Source organism: Rhincodon typus, chromosome 6, assembly GCF_021869965.1.
Source record: "Rhincodon typus isolate 14 chromosome 6, sRhiTyp1.1, whole genome shotgun sequence".
Classification (NCBI taxonomy): domain Eukaryota; kingdom Metazoa; phylum Chordata; class Chondrichthyes; order Orectolobiformes; family Rhincodontidae; genus Rhincodon; species Rhincodon typus.
In genome coordinates this window covers 24,898,580-24,917,740 of record NC_063337.1, presented here as the reverse complement: position 1 = coordinate 24,917,740, position 19,161 = coordinate 24,898,580, and the positions used below count along the sequence as shown (strand labels likewise).

Genomic DNA, 19,161 nt, shown 5'->3' with positions numbered 1-19,161 from the left:
GAGTCCCACTCATTGAAGGTGGTTATGATTAGGACAGTGCTGGAGAATTGGTACCCAGGGCAGAGGCATAAACTATGCACTCATTTGTCCTCTGATCTCATCCTGAACCTGTTTAATAATCAGGTCCACACTTGTATCAGTTTGTGTTAGTTACCTCTTTTGAACATTTTAGAGTTGAATTTCCTATGGAAGATCACAGAAATCTGTCGCTATATTCGTGGAGAATCCCCAGAAACTAGAAATACAATATAACCCATTTAATAATCCAATCAACACTTTTGTTAGTTGCCTCATTTGAACATTTTGGAGTTGAATTTCTATTGAGAGATCACTAAAATCCATTGACATATTGGCAGAGAACCTCCAGAAAATAGAAATACAATATAGCAGCGGTCAATGATACTATCTATAATGTTTTTACAGATTTTCCATAAAATTATGGATTACTGGTGCAAAGAAGCCTGACAAACACCAAACCCTCTGAGTTTGGGTGAAACTGCTGTTTATTGTTATGGGAGAAAAGATAACTCAAAGATTCATTTTTATTTGACTGTCACCACTTTATATATTTAAGTATCAGTTATTTTAAGTGGATGAACATCTGCAATAAAATAATGTAGTGAGAAGCTTTGCTATGGGTGGCGTTTAATGTATGCTACAGAGTGTCTTTTGACAACCTTGACCAGAGTCGCGGAAAACCAAAAGTATGTTGAAAATAAAATTAAAACCTGATTAGCTTTTTTTACTGAAAAATTCACTTTTATTGGGATACAGTTTATGTACAATTAAAATTCCCTGTAGTTGCACTTTGGGAAACATCAACGTCTTGCTCAGTATAAAAATAGCAGTCATGATTGAGAGTATTGCGAATGTGTTTTTCATTTCAATTAAAAACACCAAAAATTGGGAATAGTACAGCCTGCATAATTGAGCATAACCCAAGGAATTTTCAGTACTGAAAATGTGCTGGTGTAACAGTGCAGAGTCTACTATTGTGATTATTGTAAATATAGCTCATTTTGAAAGGACCTCAGGTTAGAAGTTACTGAGACAGTTACAGAATCCATGTGGTTCCACAGCCTGATGGTAATTAATTTACTGTCTTTTTAAGAATTCCTAAACATTGGGTCTGTTTTCCAGCTGGCATCGATTATGTGGGCATCAGCCGCAACCTGGATTTTGCCCCCGGAGTGAACATGCAGACTTTCCGTGTTACAATCCTTGACGATTTAGGTCAACCAGCTCTAGAAGGACCAGAGAGATTTGAACTTGTGCTGCGTATGCCAGTGAATGCTGTCCTTGGAGAACCCAGTAAAACCACCGTGCTTATTAATGACTCAGTGTCAGATTGTGAGTGTTCACCTTACACCTTAATATTGCTATTCAAGTAACTTCTAAAACTGTGGCAAGAGATCACTAAAGTGGAGACTGAAATGTTTAGCTAAATAAATGGCATTATGACAGTTTCTGAACTGTAAGAAATGGCAGGGATACATATAAATATTTGTCTTAGGTGTCATTTCTGACAATCGTTTCAATAAACCCTTTCTTTATCTTCCTTGCCTTTTTCTTCACAGAATTGGTTCACCTTACAGTATGACTTCTATCACTCAAACACATCATTTGAAATCATGTTAGCAGATTTTAATGAACATAAGTTTTATGTCCAACCCTGTTTCAAACAGGTGTTTGTAAAATGTAAATATTGCAAAATTTTCTTCTGTGTTTTTATTTCATCACTGATCATTTGACAGCTTTTTAATTTTATTCTGGCACAGTGGTGAATGGTGCTAAATTGGTTTGGAAATATTACCTGGGGATTTCAGTATTTAATGGATTTGCTTCACCCCTGTAATCAATTAAATTGGAATCTCTATATAGAAAGAAAGTAGCAGAGTATTTTGCAATATTAAATGTGGTTGTATCTTTTAAGACCTCTGACCTAACCCAAATCTTTGCAATCAAAAGTTTCAATGGTCAATTTTGTCAGGCACAGATGCAATTTGCATAACTGGAAATTGTATTATAGTTCACCCAGTAATGGTTATGAGAAAATAATGCATCAATAACTTTCTTTTTCCTTAAAGTGCCTAAGGTACAGTTCAAGGATGCAGCATACGTGGGCAAAGAGAATGATGGTCAGATCACAGCAATTGTTTACCGCAGTGGGGACACCAGCTACAAATCCACAGTTCGGTGCTACACTCGCCAAGCATCTGCTCAGGTCATGATGGATTTTGCTGAGCGTCCCAACACAGATGATTCCATCATTACATTTCTTCCAGGTATTGTACATTATAGAGAAATAATATAAATGCTCTGTAAGTTACTCTGGTTATCTATCTCTATTCTTTTAACCTTGTGTGCAACTTCTATAGTATGATACTTGCGGAGGCTTTTAAATTTTACATTTTTTTGATTGGCCTGGAACAGATTTTAAAAAACTTAACGAAAATGTAATTTAGTTGAAACTGATTTTTAAAAAAACTAATTAAGAAAATTAGTGGCAGTTTGTAAAAAATGGAAGTGGAGTTATAGTTTCCTAATGTTGCCACAGTTTTTTGCTTAGGGATAGCAGTTTCTCAAACTACTGAGTAGCTATTATCACTGCTGCACAGGAATATTGGGAACAGAAGTATCCAACCCTTTCTCAAGGGCTACTCGGAATGGGCAATTAATGCTGATCCAGCCAGCAACACCCATGTCCCATGAGTAAATTAGAAAAATGTCCTTTGAGCTTGAACCACCATTCAGTTACAGGATAGTTTGTGATCAAATTATTATAGTGTTTATAGAATTATTCACGTGGGCCCTGATTTATGAACAAATAAAGAACAGAACAGCACAAGAACAGGCCCTTCAGCCCTCCAAGCCTGCACCAACATATTTTGCCCTTCCATATTAAAACTGTCTTCACTTACAGGATCCATATCCCTCCATTCCCTTCCTATTCATGTATTCATCCAGGTGCTTCTTGACACCAGGTGCTATTGTCTCTGCTTCCACCACCACCTCTGGCAGCGCATTCCAGGCACTCACCACCTTTTGTGTGAAAAATGTGCCTCGCACATCTCCTTTAAACATTCCCCCCACCCCCTCCCCCTCACATTGAACTTGTGTCCCTAGTAATTGACCCTCCACCCTGGGAAAAAGCCTCATACTTGACACTTTATCCATGCCATTCACAATCATAAATTATTTTCAAGACGCCCCTCAACCTCCTGCGTTCCAGTGAAAACAAGCCCAGTCTATCCAACCTTTCTTCTTAGCTAAAATCCCCCATACCAGACGATATCCTGGTAAACCTTTTCTAGACCTTCTCCAAAGCATCCACATCCTTCTGGTGGTGTGGTGATCAGAACTGTATCCAGTATTCCAAGTGCATGTATATACAAACACAATTCCATACAGGGGTGTAATTTTAACGGTCTGACGTGAACATTTTGTGTACTTACTTTAGCTACTTTATATTGTCCTGCATTGTGTTCTGACTTGATAGAATGGGCAGTGGGAAAGGAAGACCCACACAGAACAGAACAGTGGGGAAGACATCCGGTATAGAAAAGGGCATATAAGCATATGAATCAAGAGCAGGAGTAGGCCATTCAACCCCTCAAGCCTATTCCATACTTTAACAAGATCGTGGCTTACAACCTCAAATCACATTCCTGCCTATCCCTGATAACATTTCAACACCTTGCTTAACAAGAATCTATCAATCTCCACTTTAATAATTCAAGAAATCTGCTTCCACCCCTTTTCCAGAGAGAGAGTTCCCTTCTAAGAATTTTTTTTTGCCTAATCTCTGCACTAAATGGCGACCCCTGATTTTTAAGCACTGACTGGATTAAAAACTGTTCTCAATTTTCCAGTAAAAGGAGATATTCTGTCCTCATCTGCCCTGTCACAACTCTTCAACGTTTTATCTAATTCAATCAAGTTTCCCCTTACATTTCTAAACTTCAATGATTACAAGCCTAGACTGCTCAACCATTCCTCATGAGACAACCTGCCTAAATTTTCTGTGAATAGCCTCAAACTTATTTAAATCCTTCCTTTGCTGTTAATGAAGCTATAGCAAAAAATGTAATTCTATAATAATAATTGAGTGAAATGTTTTATGAATGCATTAAACATTTGTATAATGTCACTGAGTCATTTTTTATTCCCTTGTTACTGTTTCTGTTGTAGACTCCGTATCTTGACTTAGATAAAAAGTTTTTTTGATGTAATCAAAGTTTTTTATAAGTTAAAAATTATTTGTGCTTTGCAAAAATGGCAGATCTCTTTCAAGTGTCTTGTGACAGTCTGTCATATTTCACAGGCGAAATTGAGAAACCCTGCACTGTGACTTTAAATGATGATACAATACACGAGGAAGATGAGGATCTGAGATTGGTGCTTGGAACTCCAAAGAGCGAGTCCCCATTTGGTGCTTCAATTGGGGAAAAGAATGAAACAGTGATAAAAATCAAGGACGGCGCAGACAGTGAGAAGCATTATTGTGTAGTTTCAAAGTGATTTGGATTCATCCTGTATTTCACTGGCTACTTTAACAAACCTGCTCTTTTACTACAGAGGCTATTATTAAATTTGGAGAGACCAAATTCAGTATCAGTGAACCTAAAGAACCCGGGCAGATTGCTGTTGTAAAAATTCCAGTACTTCGCCTTGGAGACACTTCAAAAGTTTCTATTGTACGAGTCCACACAAAAGATGGTTCTGCAATCTCAGGAGAAGACTACCATCCCCTATCAGAAGGTAGATGATTATATGAAGTAGTTCATAGTTTCCTGAAAGTATTGTGGTGTCTTATGTTTCAGGTACTTACACTAAAGTAAATCTGAAGTGCCCTGCAGCAAGGAGGTTTGGAGTAGTCTGGAACATGATGTGACCTGTTTCTGAGCACAGCTTTTGTACTTGTTGACAGCTATTTTGTCTCCAGAAAAGGTCTGAAAAAATAATAGAATGTCTATAACTTTGAAGTAAACATAAAGATGCAAAGAAGTTAACTTTTAGCAGTTTTCATTTTAAAATGTATCTTGTAATATAGGAAAATGAATCAACATCTTGGTTTTAGCGTGTATTTTTTATTTCTCACTGCTGTGCAACATCTTCTAGCAGTTCCAAATTTATCAGTTAACTTTCAAGGAATGATTAATTGCGGTTTAAAATAAAGGAAACCAAAACTGTGCAACCATTCTGATGGAATGCTGCCATAATTTCTGCTGCATTGAGGAACAGGATGTGATGGGTCTTTGTATTCAATAAGTGTTTGCTATTTTCACACAAAATTTAAATGCATTTTGTTCTCTGATGCAGAACTGATAACTACCATGTGAATATCATTTACGTATAGCTTTGTATTGAATAACCCGGCTGTTTACAGATCCAAAAAAAGGCCATTGAAATCTGTTTGAATCATAGAATCCCTACAGTGCAGAAAGAGGCTATTCAGCCCATCAAGTCCACACCAACCCTCTGATGAGCATTCCACCCAGACCCAGCCTTCCACCCTATCCCCATAACCCCACATTTAATATGGCTAGCCCTCCTTACACTACAGGGCAATTTAGCATGGTCAATCCACCTAACTTGCACATCTTTGGACTGTGTGAGGAAACCAGAGTACCCAGTAGAAGCCTACACAAACACAAGGAGAATGTGCAGACTCCACACAGACAGTTGCCCAAGGATGGAATCAAACCGAAGTCCCTGGCGCTATGAGGTAGCAGTGCCAACCACTGAGCTATCGTGCCACCCATTGGTTACCTCCCAAAGTATAAATCTATGATCTATCTCTAATGGTCGTCAAAAAGTGTGCCATTATTGTTTAACAGGCATCTTATTTTTGGATACTTACAAAAGAGTCAATACATACAAATGTATATCTACTCTCATGTGAAATTAAAAACGTGCTGTATTTTGATATATGTCCTTCCTAAAATAACAATTCATGCAGAAAGAGACTTGCCACTAGCTCACTCTTATTGATCACCAATTTCTTCCCTGCCATTTCACCAATGTCACCGAATCAAGTGAATTGCAGAAAACCTAATCTGTTTGCAAAAGGTCAGTGCCTTTAACATAGTTAAACTTCCTAAAGCACTGCACAGGAGTGTTGCCACACAACAATTGACACCAAGTCAGATAAGGACATATTAAAGCACGTGACCAAAGGTTTGGCCAAAAAGGTAGGTTTTAAGGATCATCTTAAAGCGGGTAAGAAAGAATGATAGGCTAAGAGGTTTAGGGAGGGAATTCCAATCAAACAGTAGAAATCAGGAATGCAAAAGAGGTCAGCATTGGGAAAGTACAGAAAAGTGAGAGAGTGAGAGGAAGTTATAGAGATAGGAAGGGATCAGGTCTTCATAAGATTTAAAAACCAGGGTGAGAATTTTAAAACTGTTATTTTCTGAGTAGAGGCCAATGGAACTCAATAAGTACACAGGCAGTGGGTGAATGGAGCATGGTGTGAGCTCACAAGCATCAGAATTTTGAATCAGTTGATGTTAATGGGGGAATGGATGCAGTTTTTGAGGGATCAGAAGAGTGTTGGAACAGTCACGTCTGGAGGTAACTAAGATAAGGATGAGGATTTTAGAAGACCCTAAAGTAACAGTGAGATTGGGTAAGTTACCGAGGTGATAGCAGATGGTCTTGGTGCTGGAGAAGGTAAGGACTGCAGATGGTGAAAGCATCAATAAATGTGAAGCTGGAAAAGCACAGCAGGTCAGACAGCATCCGAGGAGCAGGAAAGTCAACATTTCAGTCTGAAACTCTTCGTCAGGACTGGGGACGGGATGGGGAACCCAGAAGTAAATAGGCTGGGGAGGTGGGGGGCTGCGGCGGGGGGTGATGGGGAAGGGTAGGTGGGATCGTAATAGGTGGATGCAGGTAGGGGGTTACTATGACTGGTCAGTGGGAAGGGTGGAGCAGATAGGTCAGGTCGGGGAGGCGAAGAGGAGGGAAAGGGCTGGGCATGGGATAAGGCTGGAGGTGGAGGGATTTTGAAGCAGGTGAAGTCAACATTGAGGCCATTGGGCTGTAAACTTCCAAGGTGAAATATCAGGTGTTGTTTCTCCAGTTTATGTTTGGCCTCATTCTGACAGTGGAGGAGGCCAAGAATAGACATGTCACCAGGAGAGTGAGAGGGGGAATTGAAATGGATGGCAACCGGAAGGTCCAGTTGGTTGATGCATGCACAGCGCAGATGCTCCGTGAACCAGTCCCCGAGTCTGTTTTTGGTCTCCCTAACGTAAAGGAGACCGCATCAGGTGCAACAGATACAACAGATCAGGTTGGATGAAGTGCAGGTGAAGCTCTGCTGAATTTGGAAGGATTGCTTGGGACCTTGGATGGAGGTGACAGGGAAGGTGTAGGGGCAGCTATTGCACCTCTTGCGGTTGCAGGGAAAGGTACCAAGTGTGGTGGAGAAGTTGGTGGGGAGGGGCAGAATGAATGGTCCCTGCAGAAAGCGGACAGGTGTGGGGAAGGAAATATCTTTTTGGTGGTGGGGTCTGATTGTAATTGGCAGAAATATTGGAGGATGATACGTTGGATTTGCAGGTTGGTGGGCTGGTACGTGAGGACTAAGGGGACTCTGTCCTTCTTGTAGTTGGTGGGGGAGGGGGTTTGAGGGCAGAAGAGTGGGAAGTGGAGGAGATGTGGTTGAGGGCATCCAATAATTACAGAGGAGAGAAAACTACGGTCCCGATAGTAGGTGGATATCTGGGATGTCCTGGAGTACGTTGCCTCATCCTGGGAGCAGATGTGGCAGAGGCAGAGGAATTGAGAGTATGGGATAGCGTTTTTGCAGGAGGGTGGGTGAGAAGAGGTGCAGTCAAGATATTTGTGGGAGTCCGTGGATTTGAAATGGATGTCACTGGTGAGTTGGTTTCTGGAAATGGAGATGGAGAGGTCCAGGAAGAAGAGAGAGGTGTCAGAAATGGTCCAGGTGAATTTGAGGGCAGGGTGGAAGGTGTTAGAGAAGTCAATGAACTGCTTGAGCTCTTTGCGGGAGCATGAGGCAGCACCGATACAATCATCAGTATAGTGGAGAAAGAGGTGTGAGATGGTGCCGGTGTAATTGTGGAAGAGGGACTGTTCCACGAATCCTACAAAGAGGCAGGAGTAGCTCGGGCCCATGTGGGTGCTCATGGCCACCCCTTTGGTTTGTAGGAAGTGGGAGGAATCAAAGGAAAAATTGTTGAGTGTGAGTTCCAGTTCTGCCAAGCAAATAAGAATGTCAGTGGAGGGGGACTGGTTGGCCTACAGGCGAGGAAGAAGCGGAGTGCTTTTAGGCCCTCCATGTGGGGGATACAGGTGTAAAGGGACTGTATGTCCATGGTCAAGATGAGGCTCTTGGGGGCCGGGGAATTGAAAGTTTTGGAAAAGATGGAGGGCGTGAGTTGTGTCACGAATGTATTTAGGGAGTTCCTGGACCAAACTGGAAAGAACTGAGTCAAGGTAGGAGGAGATGAGCTCGGTGGGGCAGGAGCAGGCAGAGACAAAGGGTTAACCGGGGCAGTCGGGTTTGTGAATTTTGGGCAGGAGATAGAAACGGGTGGTGTAGGGTTGGGGAACTATCAGGTTGGAGGCTGTGGAAGGGAGATCTCCCGAATTGATGAGGCTGTTGATGGTCTGGGAGATGATGGCTTGGTGATCAGAGGTGGGGTCATGATTGAGGGGATAGTAGGAGGAGGTGTCAGAGAGTTGACATCTGGCTTCAGCGATGTAGAGTTCAGTTCGCCATACTACCACCATGCCACCCTGCTCCCCCGCGTTATTGGCAGGTTTAGTGGTGAGTTTAAGGTTGGAGCAGAGGGCTGCGTGTTCCAGTGGGAGAGTTTGGACTAAGTTGAGAGGGGTGGAGAGATCCAAGCGATTAATGTCGCAGCAGCAATTTGAGATAAAGGAGTCAAGGGAGGGTGGGAGGCCAGGAGGGGGTGCCCAGGAGGATGGAGTTTGCTGGAGACGGGAGAAGGGATTGTTAGAGGGTGGGTGGAATTCCTGTTCAAAGAAATAGGTGCAGACGCAACGGAAAAAGAGCTCGACATCATGACGTGATGTCAACACCTGATATTTTGCCTTGGGAGCTTACAGCCCAATAGTCTCAGTATTGACTTCACCAGCTTCAAAATCCCTCCACCCCCAGCCTTGTCCCATGTTCAGCCCTCCCCCCTCCTCCTCGTCTCCCTGACCAGACCCAAGCTGTCCATTTTCCTACTCACCTATTCACTCCAACCTTCCCACTGACCAATCACAATAACCCCTTACCCACATCCATCTATCACCATCCCACCTACCCTTCCCCCAGCCCCACCTTCCTCCCTCTATTTACTTCTGTGCTCCCCTCTCACTCCCCAGTTCTGACGAAGGGTTTTGGCCCAAGATGTCGACTTTCCTGCGTCTTGGATGGTGTCTCACCTGCTGTGCTTTTCCAGCTTTACATCTATTGACTCTGGTCTTGCTGATTGAGCAGGGATGGGGTTAGTAGTCATCTCATTGTAGACCATAAGTTGTTAACAGTCTGATTGAATCTCAAACAGTAGCCAGGCAGATGGATGGAGTCAGTGACTAGGGAACAGCTATTTAGAGTAACTATTACCAATTTAGCACGTTCTCCCCAGAAAGGATTTTATGGCAAACCGTCAGTTTTCTGAAATGGTGGCAACTTTCCATTTTTATTCTGGATAAAGTTTGTCAGTGCATTTTCCAGTTGAATCAGTGTAACATTGTTAGAAAGTTGGCATACAATTTAGTATCCATTATTGAAGGAGTTCTGGTCTAAATGTGGAAGCAATTCAGTCTATGATACTGTTAAGTCTTAGCAGACATCTAGGTCTTCATGTAATTATGTTTGTATTCAGAGGGGCTGTTTATTGTTGCAATGCTTCCCTTGTCTTTCCTCCTCTTCCAAAGATAATAGCTGAGAGATTTGGTGGTGGCCCAATGCCTGATTTTTTTTAACACTAAGCACCCTACTGAGTTTTCAACATGGTGAGCAAGGAGCACCTACACATTTTCAAACAGCAGTATGCTACCCAATCTGTTAGATAGGGTAGATATCAGCTGACCTTCCTGTGAAGTTACCCAGTCAGTTGTAGCACCAGCATTGTTGCCCTAACTAAGAGCACCAACTGAATACATAGGGATAGAACCTGGGGCTCTCCAGTGCTGTCTGGCTGACCTCTACACAAACTACTGGATTTATGAAATAAACCATCAGGAGTTTTGGCTGATGGTGTTGCTACATGTTTCTAGCTGCACTCTGGTGCTCCATAAATAGGATTGGGCCAATAGCTTGTAAAATCCAACAATTAGCCTGCTACCCAGACCACCTTGAGGCCACCCTTTCCCAACCCTTGGGACTTCATCTTAAGGTCTCATCTTAACTTGCCATCATCTTATCTACAGTAAAGGATAGTTTATGACATGTGGGAAGCCCCACAGCTTTTTAAGGTTCCCTGGGCCCCTCAATGCTATACTTCCGTTTAATCTGCCCCATGGCCCTGTGAACCTGTCCACTCAACCCGCAGTGAGAGTGCCAACCCCCAGATTTACCTGAGCTGCTCTGTGTAGTGTCACTGTCTGTAGTCCCAGCAGTGGCCACTCCTCCTGGTTGGCGGGCATTGGTTCAGCAGAGCTGCCCACCATCATTTTGGCTGACAGCTTTCTGAGGCTGGCTTCCTCCCAAGATATTGTTGGAAGTGTCACATTAAAGCGAATGCTGTTTCCAGCATCAAATAGCTTCAGGGCAGGCATTAGGTCTGTGGGCAGGCTCCTTCCTGCTCTGACCTTACAGCCCCAGTTGAAGCTTATGTGAGACAAAACCCTATAAGCCATTTCTAAGCTATAGCAGAACAGACTACAAAGTTGTACTTTAGTTTTATTCATTGACAAATTTGATGTATTTTAGATACAAATTAAATCTGAAAATTACAGATATAAAACATAAATCTTTCCACTGCTGTGTTATAAAGTACTAAATAAGTGTCAGGGGAAAACGGGTCTCTGTGATTTGAATGAAATTTTGTCTCCGTTCTCACTCAGACGTACTTGACTGTCTCTTTTTCAAGACTCTTTTTGATTCATTTCAGAAATTGAATTTAAAGAAAGTGAAACTGAGCACTTTGTGGAAGTTGAGGTGCTGTATGACGGAGTGAGAGAAATGCGAGAGGCCTTCACTGTCCATTTGAAACCTGATGAGAACATGGTGGCAGAAACTCAGGTACACAGGCAGGAGCAAAGCAGGTAGCCTTGCTCACAGTGGGTTTATTAACAGATTCAGAAATGTTAATAAATGCCTTTCGTCCTTATTTCTTGATTCAATGCTTCATACCTTCACCCCTTTAGAGGTGTGCTTTGAATTGTATTGCCCCTCCCCATTCTTTCTGCCAAAACAAATCACTTCAAATTCCTCTGCAATAAATGGCATCTGCCACTTGTCCACTAACCTGTCTGTGTCCCCTTTCAGTCTATCACTATCTTGTTCACAATTGACAAGCTTCCAAATTTAACAACATCTGCCAGTTTTGAAGCTGTGTTTTGTGCATCCAAGGCTACATTATTATTATAGTTTAGTTCTCCCCAAATTGGGATTGTGTCTGCAAGTGGTATTACACACTGAGATGTTAATGTGTGAGGTCTGCAGCATTTACCACAGAGTTTCAATTGCGAGACAGCTTTAAACCCTCACATTTATTTCAAACTTTGGGCTTGACCTACATTACTGACCCTCAATGCCTGACTGCTACACCAGTAACAATGGTAGGCTTCACAAATTTTTAAAAACACTTAAATCTTCTCCAACTCCTCTCTGTTCTCCCCTTCTCTTACATCTCTCCCAGCTCTTGCAGGTCATCTCCAACTGTGCTGACAAGGAAGCCATATTGACCTTGTTCCATATTGTGTTATTTTTGAGAAGTGCTCAACTCTCTGAATGCAGTGCATTCTTTCTAACAAATGTTGCCTATCTTGATGTCCACAGTGATAAAACAAAAATGACCGCATCATTCCTGTGGATATTCCATGGTAATTCGCTACTGATATTCTTCATGTTGTTTCCCAGATAAACAAAGCAATTATATACATCGAAGAGATGAATAGCATGGCTGATGTCACATTCCCGTCTGTCCCACAAGTTGTCTCGCTGCTTATATATGATGACACATCCAGAGCAACAGAAACCCCTAGCCCGCTAGCAGGTTATCCTGTTGTCTGTGTTACGGTACGTATCATCCACTTAACATGATGGTGCACTGAAAAGTTGTCACGGCAGTTCAGAATTTTTCATTGTATCTACTTTGAACAGTAAAATGCACATCATAAAGAACAGTAAGGTTGCATTATTGTTCTTTATGATGTGCATTTTTTACTTTAATGGTGGCTTCTGATCAAAGGCACATGATTTGGCATTACCAGCTCCCATGCCTCTTTGTCAACAAGACCCTGATTTGAAGCATTTTCAATGAGGGCTGGCAGAAAGCCATGGCAAGCTAATTAATGGTAATTGTAGAGTCTATCGAGGCTCTGCTCACATGCCAATTAGCACTGTCAGTTTGCAATATGGGCACAGCCCACATTAGTCTGGACCATGCCCATGTCAACATGATGGGATAAGGGCATGTGGGTGCAATGGATCAAATGAAAGCCCGTCCCATGCCTTCACCTCCTGCTAAGCCACAGTACCAACACTTGGCCACCCCACTGTATGGGTTACCCATCCAGGATTATGACCGGGCAGCCATGTTTTAAGCAGTGACAAAAGCCTTCTTGAAATCTTCCCTCTTCCCCTCCATCTTCAGATTGCCGGTTCCCAGCTCTGCCAGACGCTGACTGGTGGAGGGCCACCTACTGGCATCAGTATCCCACAGATTGCCCCTGATCAGGTAGTGAACTCATTCCATCGCTTTTAATTGGCTGCAACCTTGCACATCAGAGTAGGAATGTCTCTGTTTAAAAATGACAGATCATCCATTTAAGTCCACGTCAGATCGTCCATTTACAAGGAGAGAGTTTTCCTCAGAGAGGGTCATGAGTCTTTTGAACTCTCTTCTTCAAAAGGCAGTGGAAGCATAGACTTTGAATTTATTGAGGTAACGGAGATAATTTTTAATAAGGAAGGGGTAAATGGATATCAAGAGCAGGCAGGAATGTCAGATTGCCCATGTTCTTGTTGAATGAAGGGTCAGGCTTGAGTGACCCACTCATGCTGCTGCTCCTAACGTTCATATGTAGAATGTGTAAGCAGGGGTGAGGCCTGTAGCTAGCCCCATTTTCAAGTCCCAACCTTTGACTAAAAATTCAGCACTTTCTGTCAAAGCTTCCACCTTGTGTTTAATAATTGCATTAATGCCACTTATTGCAACACAAAGGTCTCATCTCAAAGAAACCTATTTTCCATTCAAAGCATTGGAGTACAAGAAGCTACGTGAATCGACTATGTTGTTTGGGTCACGTTGGTGTGTTTTGGAACAAGACCACATGGTATTTATATTCGAGGACCAGTAATCCAGAAGCCCAGACTAGTCATCTAACGGAATTTAACAGTGCACTGCTGGCGAATTTGCTGATGGGGATATTTCTGCAGCTTACCTGACTCAACCATATTTTTAAAGGGGGAGACTGAGGCCTAGGATGGTGAATGTGCCTTACTGGTCACTTAAGAGGTGCCATCTGCCTGGCTCCAATTCCCAGGCAGGTGGGATGAGTTCAAGTCAAGTGTCAAGTCCAACACTTTAGCCTGCTCGAGCTGTAAGAATGAGATGAGATGGAAGGGATAGTGGGTGTGCAGGATACCTCCCTCATGGTCCCCTATTTCCTGATCAGAGTTCCCTCCCTATCCCCATCAGATTAGCCCTCAGCTTTCTGAAGCAGGACTTCCTTCTGAGATCGTGCTGTTCCCAGGTATCTGCTGCCCTTGTCCTTCTAATAATTGTGGGTTTAGAAGCCGCTATCTAAGGAGCCTTGGTGAATTTGAAATAGATAATTAATGCTAGCCTTGCCAGCGATCTCACATCCCATGAAATAATTTCTATAATTTACCTTCACTTGTCATGCTGCACATTTATAATGGATTAAATGGCAGGAGGTACAAAAGTCTGAGAAATTTAGACTATTTGTTGAGAGATAGGGTTAAAGCAAGGCCAGAGAGAGATTTGAACCAAGATGAGGAATTAGTCTTTGTTCCATCAGTGGACTGGTGCATGTCAGCAAAGGCGGTAGTGATAGAAATGTGGGATAGCAAATATTTGGCTGAATTTTAGATGAGAAATGAAAACAGAAATTGCTGGAAAAGTTCAACAGGTCTGGCAGCATCTGTGGAGAGAAATCAGAACTGAGGAAGGATCACTGAACCCAAAACGTTAACTCTGATTTCTCTCCACAGATGCTGCCTGACCTACTGAGCTTTTCCAACAGTTTCTGTGTTTGTTTCTGGTTTCCAGCATTCACAGTTCTTTCAGGTTTTTTTAGATGAGAAAGTTTATATAAACTAGAACTGGTAATGCTGTGATAGTTTTGGAAGAATCAAATTGAGAGATGGTGAAGTGGTGGATGAGGGTTTCAGTGCAGTAGAGACATGGGTAGAATATTTTATAAACGCCAAAATAGGTGGTCACTATGTGGACCTCAGATGTGGACTGAGCTTTGTGTGCGACACCTGAGTTGATCTAAGCCTAAGTGAGAATTCAGTAATTTGGATGGAATTGGCACTTGTGGTACATAAGGTTTCTGTCAGAAATCAAACAGGCTGGCTTTGATGTTATGAAGTTTAATTGGAGCACATCTCACTCAGATATGATATGGTATCTAATATCACACCGACAACCAGAAGGTCAAGAATGAAGGTGGAGAGGTAGGAGTAGTGTCTTGTTTGAATATGAATAGTAGCTTACCTTATGTTTTCAGGCAGGCTTTTGCAGGCTGAGAGTTGTGAGCCCAGTGGGAGTGATGAGACAAGATTTTGAGGCCACAAGCTCTAAGGCAGTAATGGCTATCATGGACGAAAACAAAGTTGCTGGAAAAGCTCAGCAGGTCTGGCAGCATCCGTGAAGGAAAAAACAGTGTTAATGTTTCAGAACGGAAGAAGGGTCACTGGACCCAAAACATGAACTCTTTTCTCCTTCACAGATGCTGCCAGACCTGCTGAGCTTTTCCAGCAACTTTGTTTTCGTTCCTGATTTACAGCATCCACAGTTCTTTCAGTTTTTATTATGGCTGTCATGGAGTTTGGACTGAACACCAACAGCTATGAATTCTTGTGTTTTTTATAAAGGTGTGTACAGAACATTAGACTGATCGTTGAGACTGGCTTGCTACAAAAAGTGAAGAGGTAGATTTTTTTTTACAAAATACACTGGTATTTAAACACTTCCCAGCAGATGGACCCAGTTCAGTCGCTGAAGCCACCCTATGCTGAGCAATTCACATAGCCCCCGAATTTTCACTCTGTGTTCACACATTAAAGTTGGGGTCGCACCAGAATAAAGTTTGAGAAGAAGTGGGTGAAATAACGCCACAGAGGTCAATATCTGTCACCGATCCACCCTTTATTCAGACATGAACAGTCCTTGACTTTAGTACTGCCTCTTCAGAGTCAGCTCTCAGAGTGAACAGTACGTCTGACACTCCCCTTTGTATCTGTCAGCCAAGGCTCCCTGATTAGACCAGATTACCAGCCCCAATCAGGGAACTTGTATTCTGTGAGGCCTAGCTGGTTGACCTCATTACAATCGCTACATTGGGTAAAGAAATAGGAATGTTTTTAAGGCAAAGATAGATTTCTGAATAGTAAAGGAATCAGGAATATGGTGAGCCAGCGGCTGAGTGGAGCTGAGTCCATGAAAAGATCAGCCATGATCTTATTGAATGACAGAGCAGGCTCGAGGGGCCAGATGGCCTACTCCTGCTCCTGGCTCTTATGTTCTCATGAGCTTGCTAAGGATGAAGCTTTAGGGCATGGATTGAGCAATTGGACAGGTAGGAATTCTGGAGATGTACTGACTGCAATGGAACTGATAGCAGTGGAAAGCATTATAATCTGGTAAGAAGTGAGAAGATGAAGATAACAACCATACTGACAAATGCTGAGATAACTAAGACAAGGTAAACCATGCCTTGCAGCAAAATCTAGGCTTAATTGGTTTTTAACACTGAATCAAATGGCAGTTCCTCTGTAATGGTATTATGGTTAAAAAATTCTGGTCCATTGTAGATTACTGTAGATGACTGGATTTTAAAACCATCAAATTGTAAAAGTGTCATTGCCACATAATGGAAATGCACAACAAACTCATCTGCCCTGCAACAAAAGACAATCAAATATGTTAACAATCAAAAGGAAGAAAAGGATCTGCTCGTTTTGTATAGGGGCATTGTAAATGCTTTGAGGAACATTTGTGTTATGCAATACATTGCAGAAACATTTATTCTTCTTGTTTAACTTTTTGTTTAAATTTAATGCTTAAGTGCAAGGGATCATTTTTATTCATGTGCAAAAATTGTTTAATTGTAGATCCAAATATTTTAAAAAACAGTCTAGTGTCTTAGTTTAAAATGTTATGTTCTTTTATGTTCTTTACTGAACCTGGTTTGCATTATCGTTTAAGATGTTTAAATCCATTCCATTCTTGCCTCAGGCATGCAATCCTAAATATTCCGATTATGACAAGACAGGCTCAATATGTACCAGTGAGAACATCAACGATACCCTTACTCATTACCGTTGGTTGGTGAGTGCCCCGACTGGCCCTGATGGAGTGACTAGCCCTATGAGAGAAGTAGACTCAAATACATTCTTCACCTCATCCAAGATGATTACTCTGGACTCCATCTACTTCCAAGCTGGTTCCCGGGTGCAGTGCGCTGCTCGAGCAGTTAATTCCAATGGGGATGAAGGGCTTGAATTAATGAGCCCCATTGTATCAATCAACATTGAGGAAGGTACTAAATAAGCCATTTACATTGCTACTTGAAGTGATTAATAAGTCAGATTGCACAATGAGTGATGATTAGCAGAATTCAAGAGATTTAGGTGTTGCTATACACTTTAATGGGTTTCATTTCATAAGACCATAAGTTATAGGAGCAGAGTTAGACCATTCAGCCCATCGGGTCAGCTCCACCATGGCTGATATGTTTCTCAATCCTATTCCCCTACCTTCTGTTTTATTTCAAGAATACTGACTGATGCTTTCATCCAGAAATTCCTTCCTATGCTGGACTAATGTGATCATTAATCACTATAGTTAAACAAGGATAGTTAAATATGTCCGTGTGGATCTCCATTATGTTCAACATTAACTGAATCTTGAGGTTGCATTAATATCTTCCACATTCTAACAAATAACCGCAGAATTATTTCACTTTGACATGAGCTGATTCATGACATTAATTGCTGTGACATGTTAAGCAATTTCAAGGTTGTTTCTTGGAATAAGAAACTATTTCCATTACTTTTTATATTATAATTTTACTTAGAAATTTTGGGCAGAATCATGTCACATCAGGTATCTTGCCTGTTGCCTGGGAAGCCAGTGAGAGACCTGCTGTGCCCAAGGCCCACCAAAACCACATGCCAGTCAGGCATTGGTGAGGCCACTAGTGAGCCATCCCCTGGCATCAAGACAGCAGGGACAGAAGCCCAACACCCAGATAGAGCTGTCAGCCAAGCGGAGACTGGCAGTTCCTGCACTCAGCAGCACCATGGAGGAAGCCATGGCTGCTGGCAAAAGAGTACCTGCTGGCTCCCAGGATCGTCAAGAAATAGGCATCTAATGTCTGGGGAGGGAGGGGGTGCGTGGGTATGGGTGTCTCCCAGCAGCCAGCTACCTGCCCAATGTCCAGTCCCTTGATCAAACATTCCCTCCACCTCTAACCCCACTCCATAACGGCAATCAGCCTGCTGGGTAACAGTTATCTGGCCAGCAATCATGGTAATCCCAATGGTGGCAGTGTGAAACTGTTAAGTGATCGTCCTTAACTGATGATTTCGGGGCCATAATTGATGGCAGACAGGAAGATCAGCCACGGATTTGTGTATGCTGCCACCCTGCCTAATTATGTGCCCCTTACACCTTCAATCTTGCCACCTCTGTCAGTACAAGATTCCAGCCTTTGTATTTTACAAAAATAATATCTTGTAAACAATGATTTTTTAAAAAAATGTGATTTAAATCCCCAACTCACACAGTTCCTTCATGTTCTATTTCTTTCTCAGAGACTGGAATGTGACCTTCATGAAAAATAGTATAATCTTAGACTGAGGACAAGGGATTCCCAGTTAGCTTTAAGTTTGCCTTCGGTTTTCGCTATCAGGTTGTGATAAATGATTATTTTATTGATAGGTCTGTGCCAGCCCAGAGTACAAGGAGCAGTCGGTGCTGAGCCTTTCTCTGCTAAGCTCCGTTACACGGGATCCGAAGATCCAGATCATCCCAACCTTATAAAAGTGACTGTAACAATGCCTCACATTGATGGTAAGAAGTAGACCACGTGGAGTTGCTTCTGTGTGTATTTCTGCTTTAGCAAGTGATTTCCTTTATGTTCTGTAACACTTTGTTCCGTTGCATGCAAGATTTCACTTAATTGATGCTTACAAAAAATAACATTGTGAGAGCCAGCACAAGAAACAAGCGTTCAGAGATGTGGGATTGAGTGGGAAATCAGGAAAGGGAAGGCTAGCTATCAGTGGTGGGATAGAAGGAGGAGGACTAAAAGTCCTGAGTCAGGGTTGGTGGGAGACGAGGAAGTTATTGGAGAGAAGGGAGAGTATGGAAATGGCTGCCACTTAGGGAGGGGGAATTTCGCCTTCTTTAATTGGGCTGGAAATAGCTCTCCTGCTCCACCGGGCCCACAAGGAGGTGCTGAGTAAGACATTAACATGGGGAGCCTACAGCCCCATTCTCCATTTCACAATCAAGTTTCCTAACCCTGTGAATCCTGTGCAGCGATGAAAAATTTAGCTCCATTGTAATTTGGGAGTCCCTTGTAAATATGTGAAATAAATGTCCTGTCTCTTCATAGTAAGACATTCAGAGGCCTGGAGACCTGCAACCACAAAATGGTAGAATGCATTTCACTTTGAAAGGCTGCATCCTTTATCATGGTGGGTGAGGGGGTGGGAAGAGAGCTGATATTCCAGGCCCTGTTAATGAA

At 42.3% G+C, this 19,161-nt stretch overlaps 1 protein-coding gene across 1 annotated transcript in view; it reads left to right on the top strand.

Annotated features, from left to right (window-relative positions):
* LOC109917255 (FRAS1 related extracellular matrix 2) overlaps positions 1-19,161 on the top strand; it is a 223,505-nt gene that overhangs the window by 174,764 nt on the left and 29,580 nt on the right. Inside the window, exons 8-15 of the mRNA XM_048598312.1 lie at positions 1,141-1,350; positions 2,088-2,285; positions 4,325-4,489; positions 4,579-4,761; positions 11,103-11,233; positions 12,074-12,232; positions 16,644-16,947; positions 18,351-18,482. Coding sequence (XP_048454269.1) covers positions 1,141-1,350; positions 2,088-2,285; positions 4,325-4,489; positions 4,579-4,761; positions 11,103-11,233; positions 12,074-12,232; positions 16,644-16,947; positions 18,351-18,482 — 1,482 coding nt within the window. The remainder of the gene's footprint in view (positions 1-1,140; positions 1,351-2,087; positions 2,286-4,324; positions 4,490-4,578; positions 4,762-11,102; positions 11,234-12,073; positions 12,233-16,643; positions 16,948-18,350; positions 18,483-19,161) is intronic.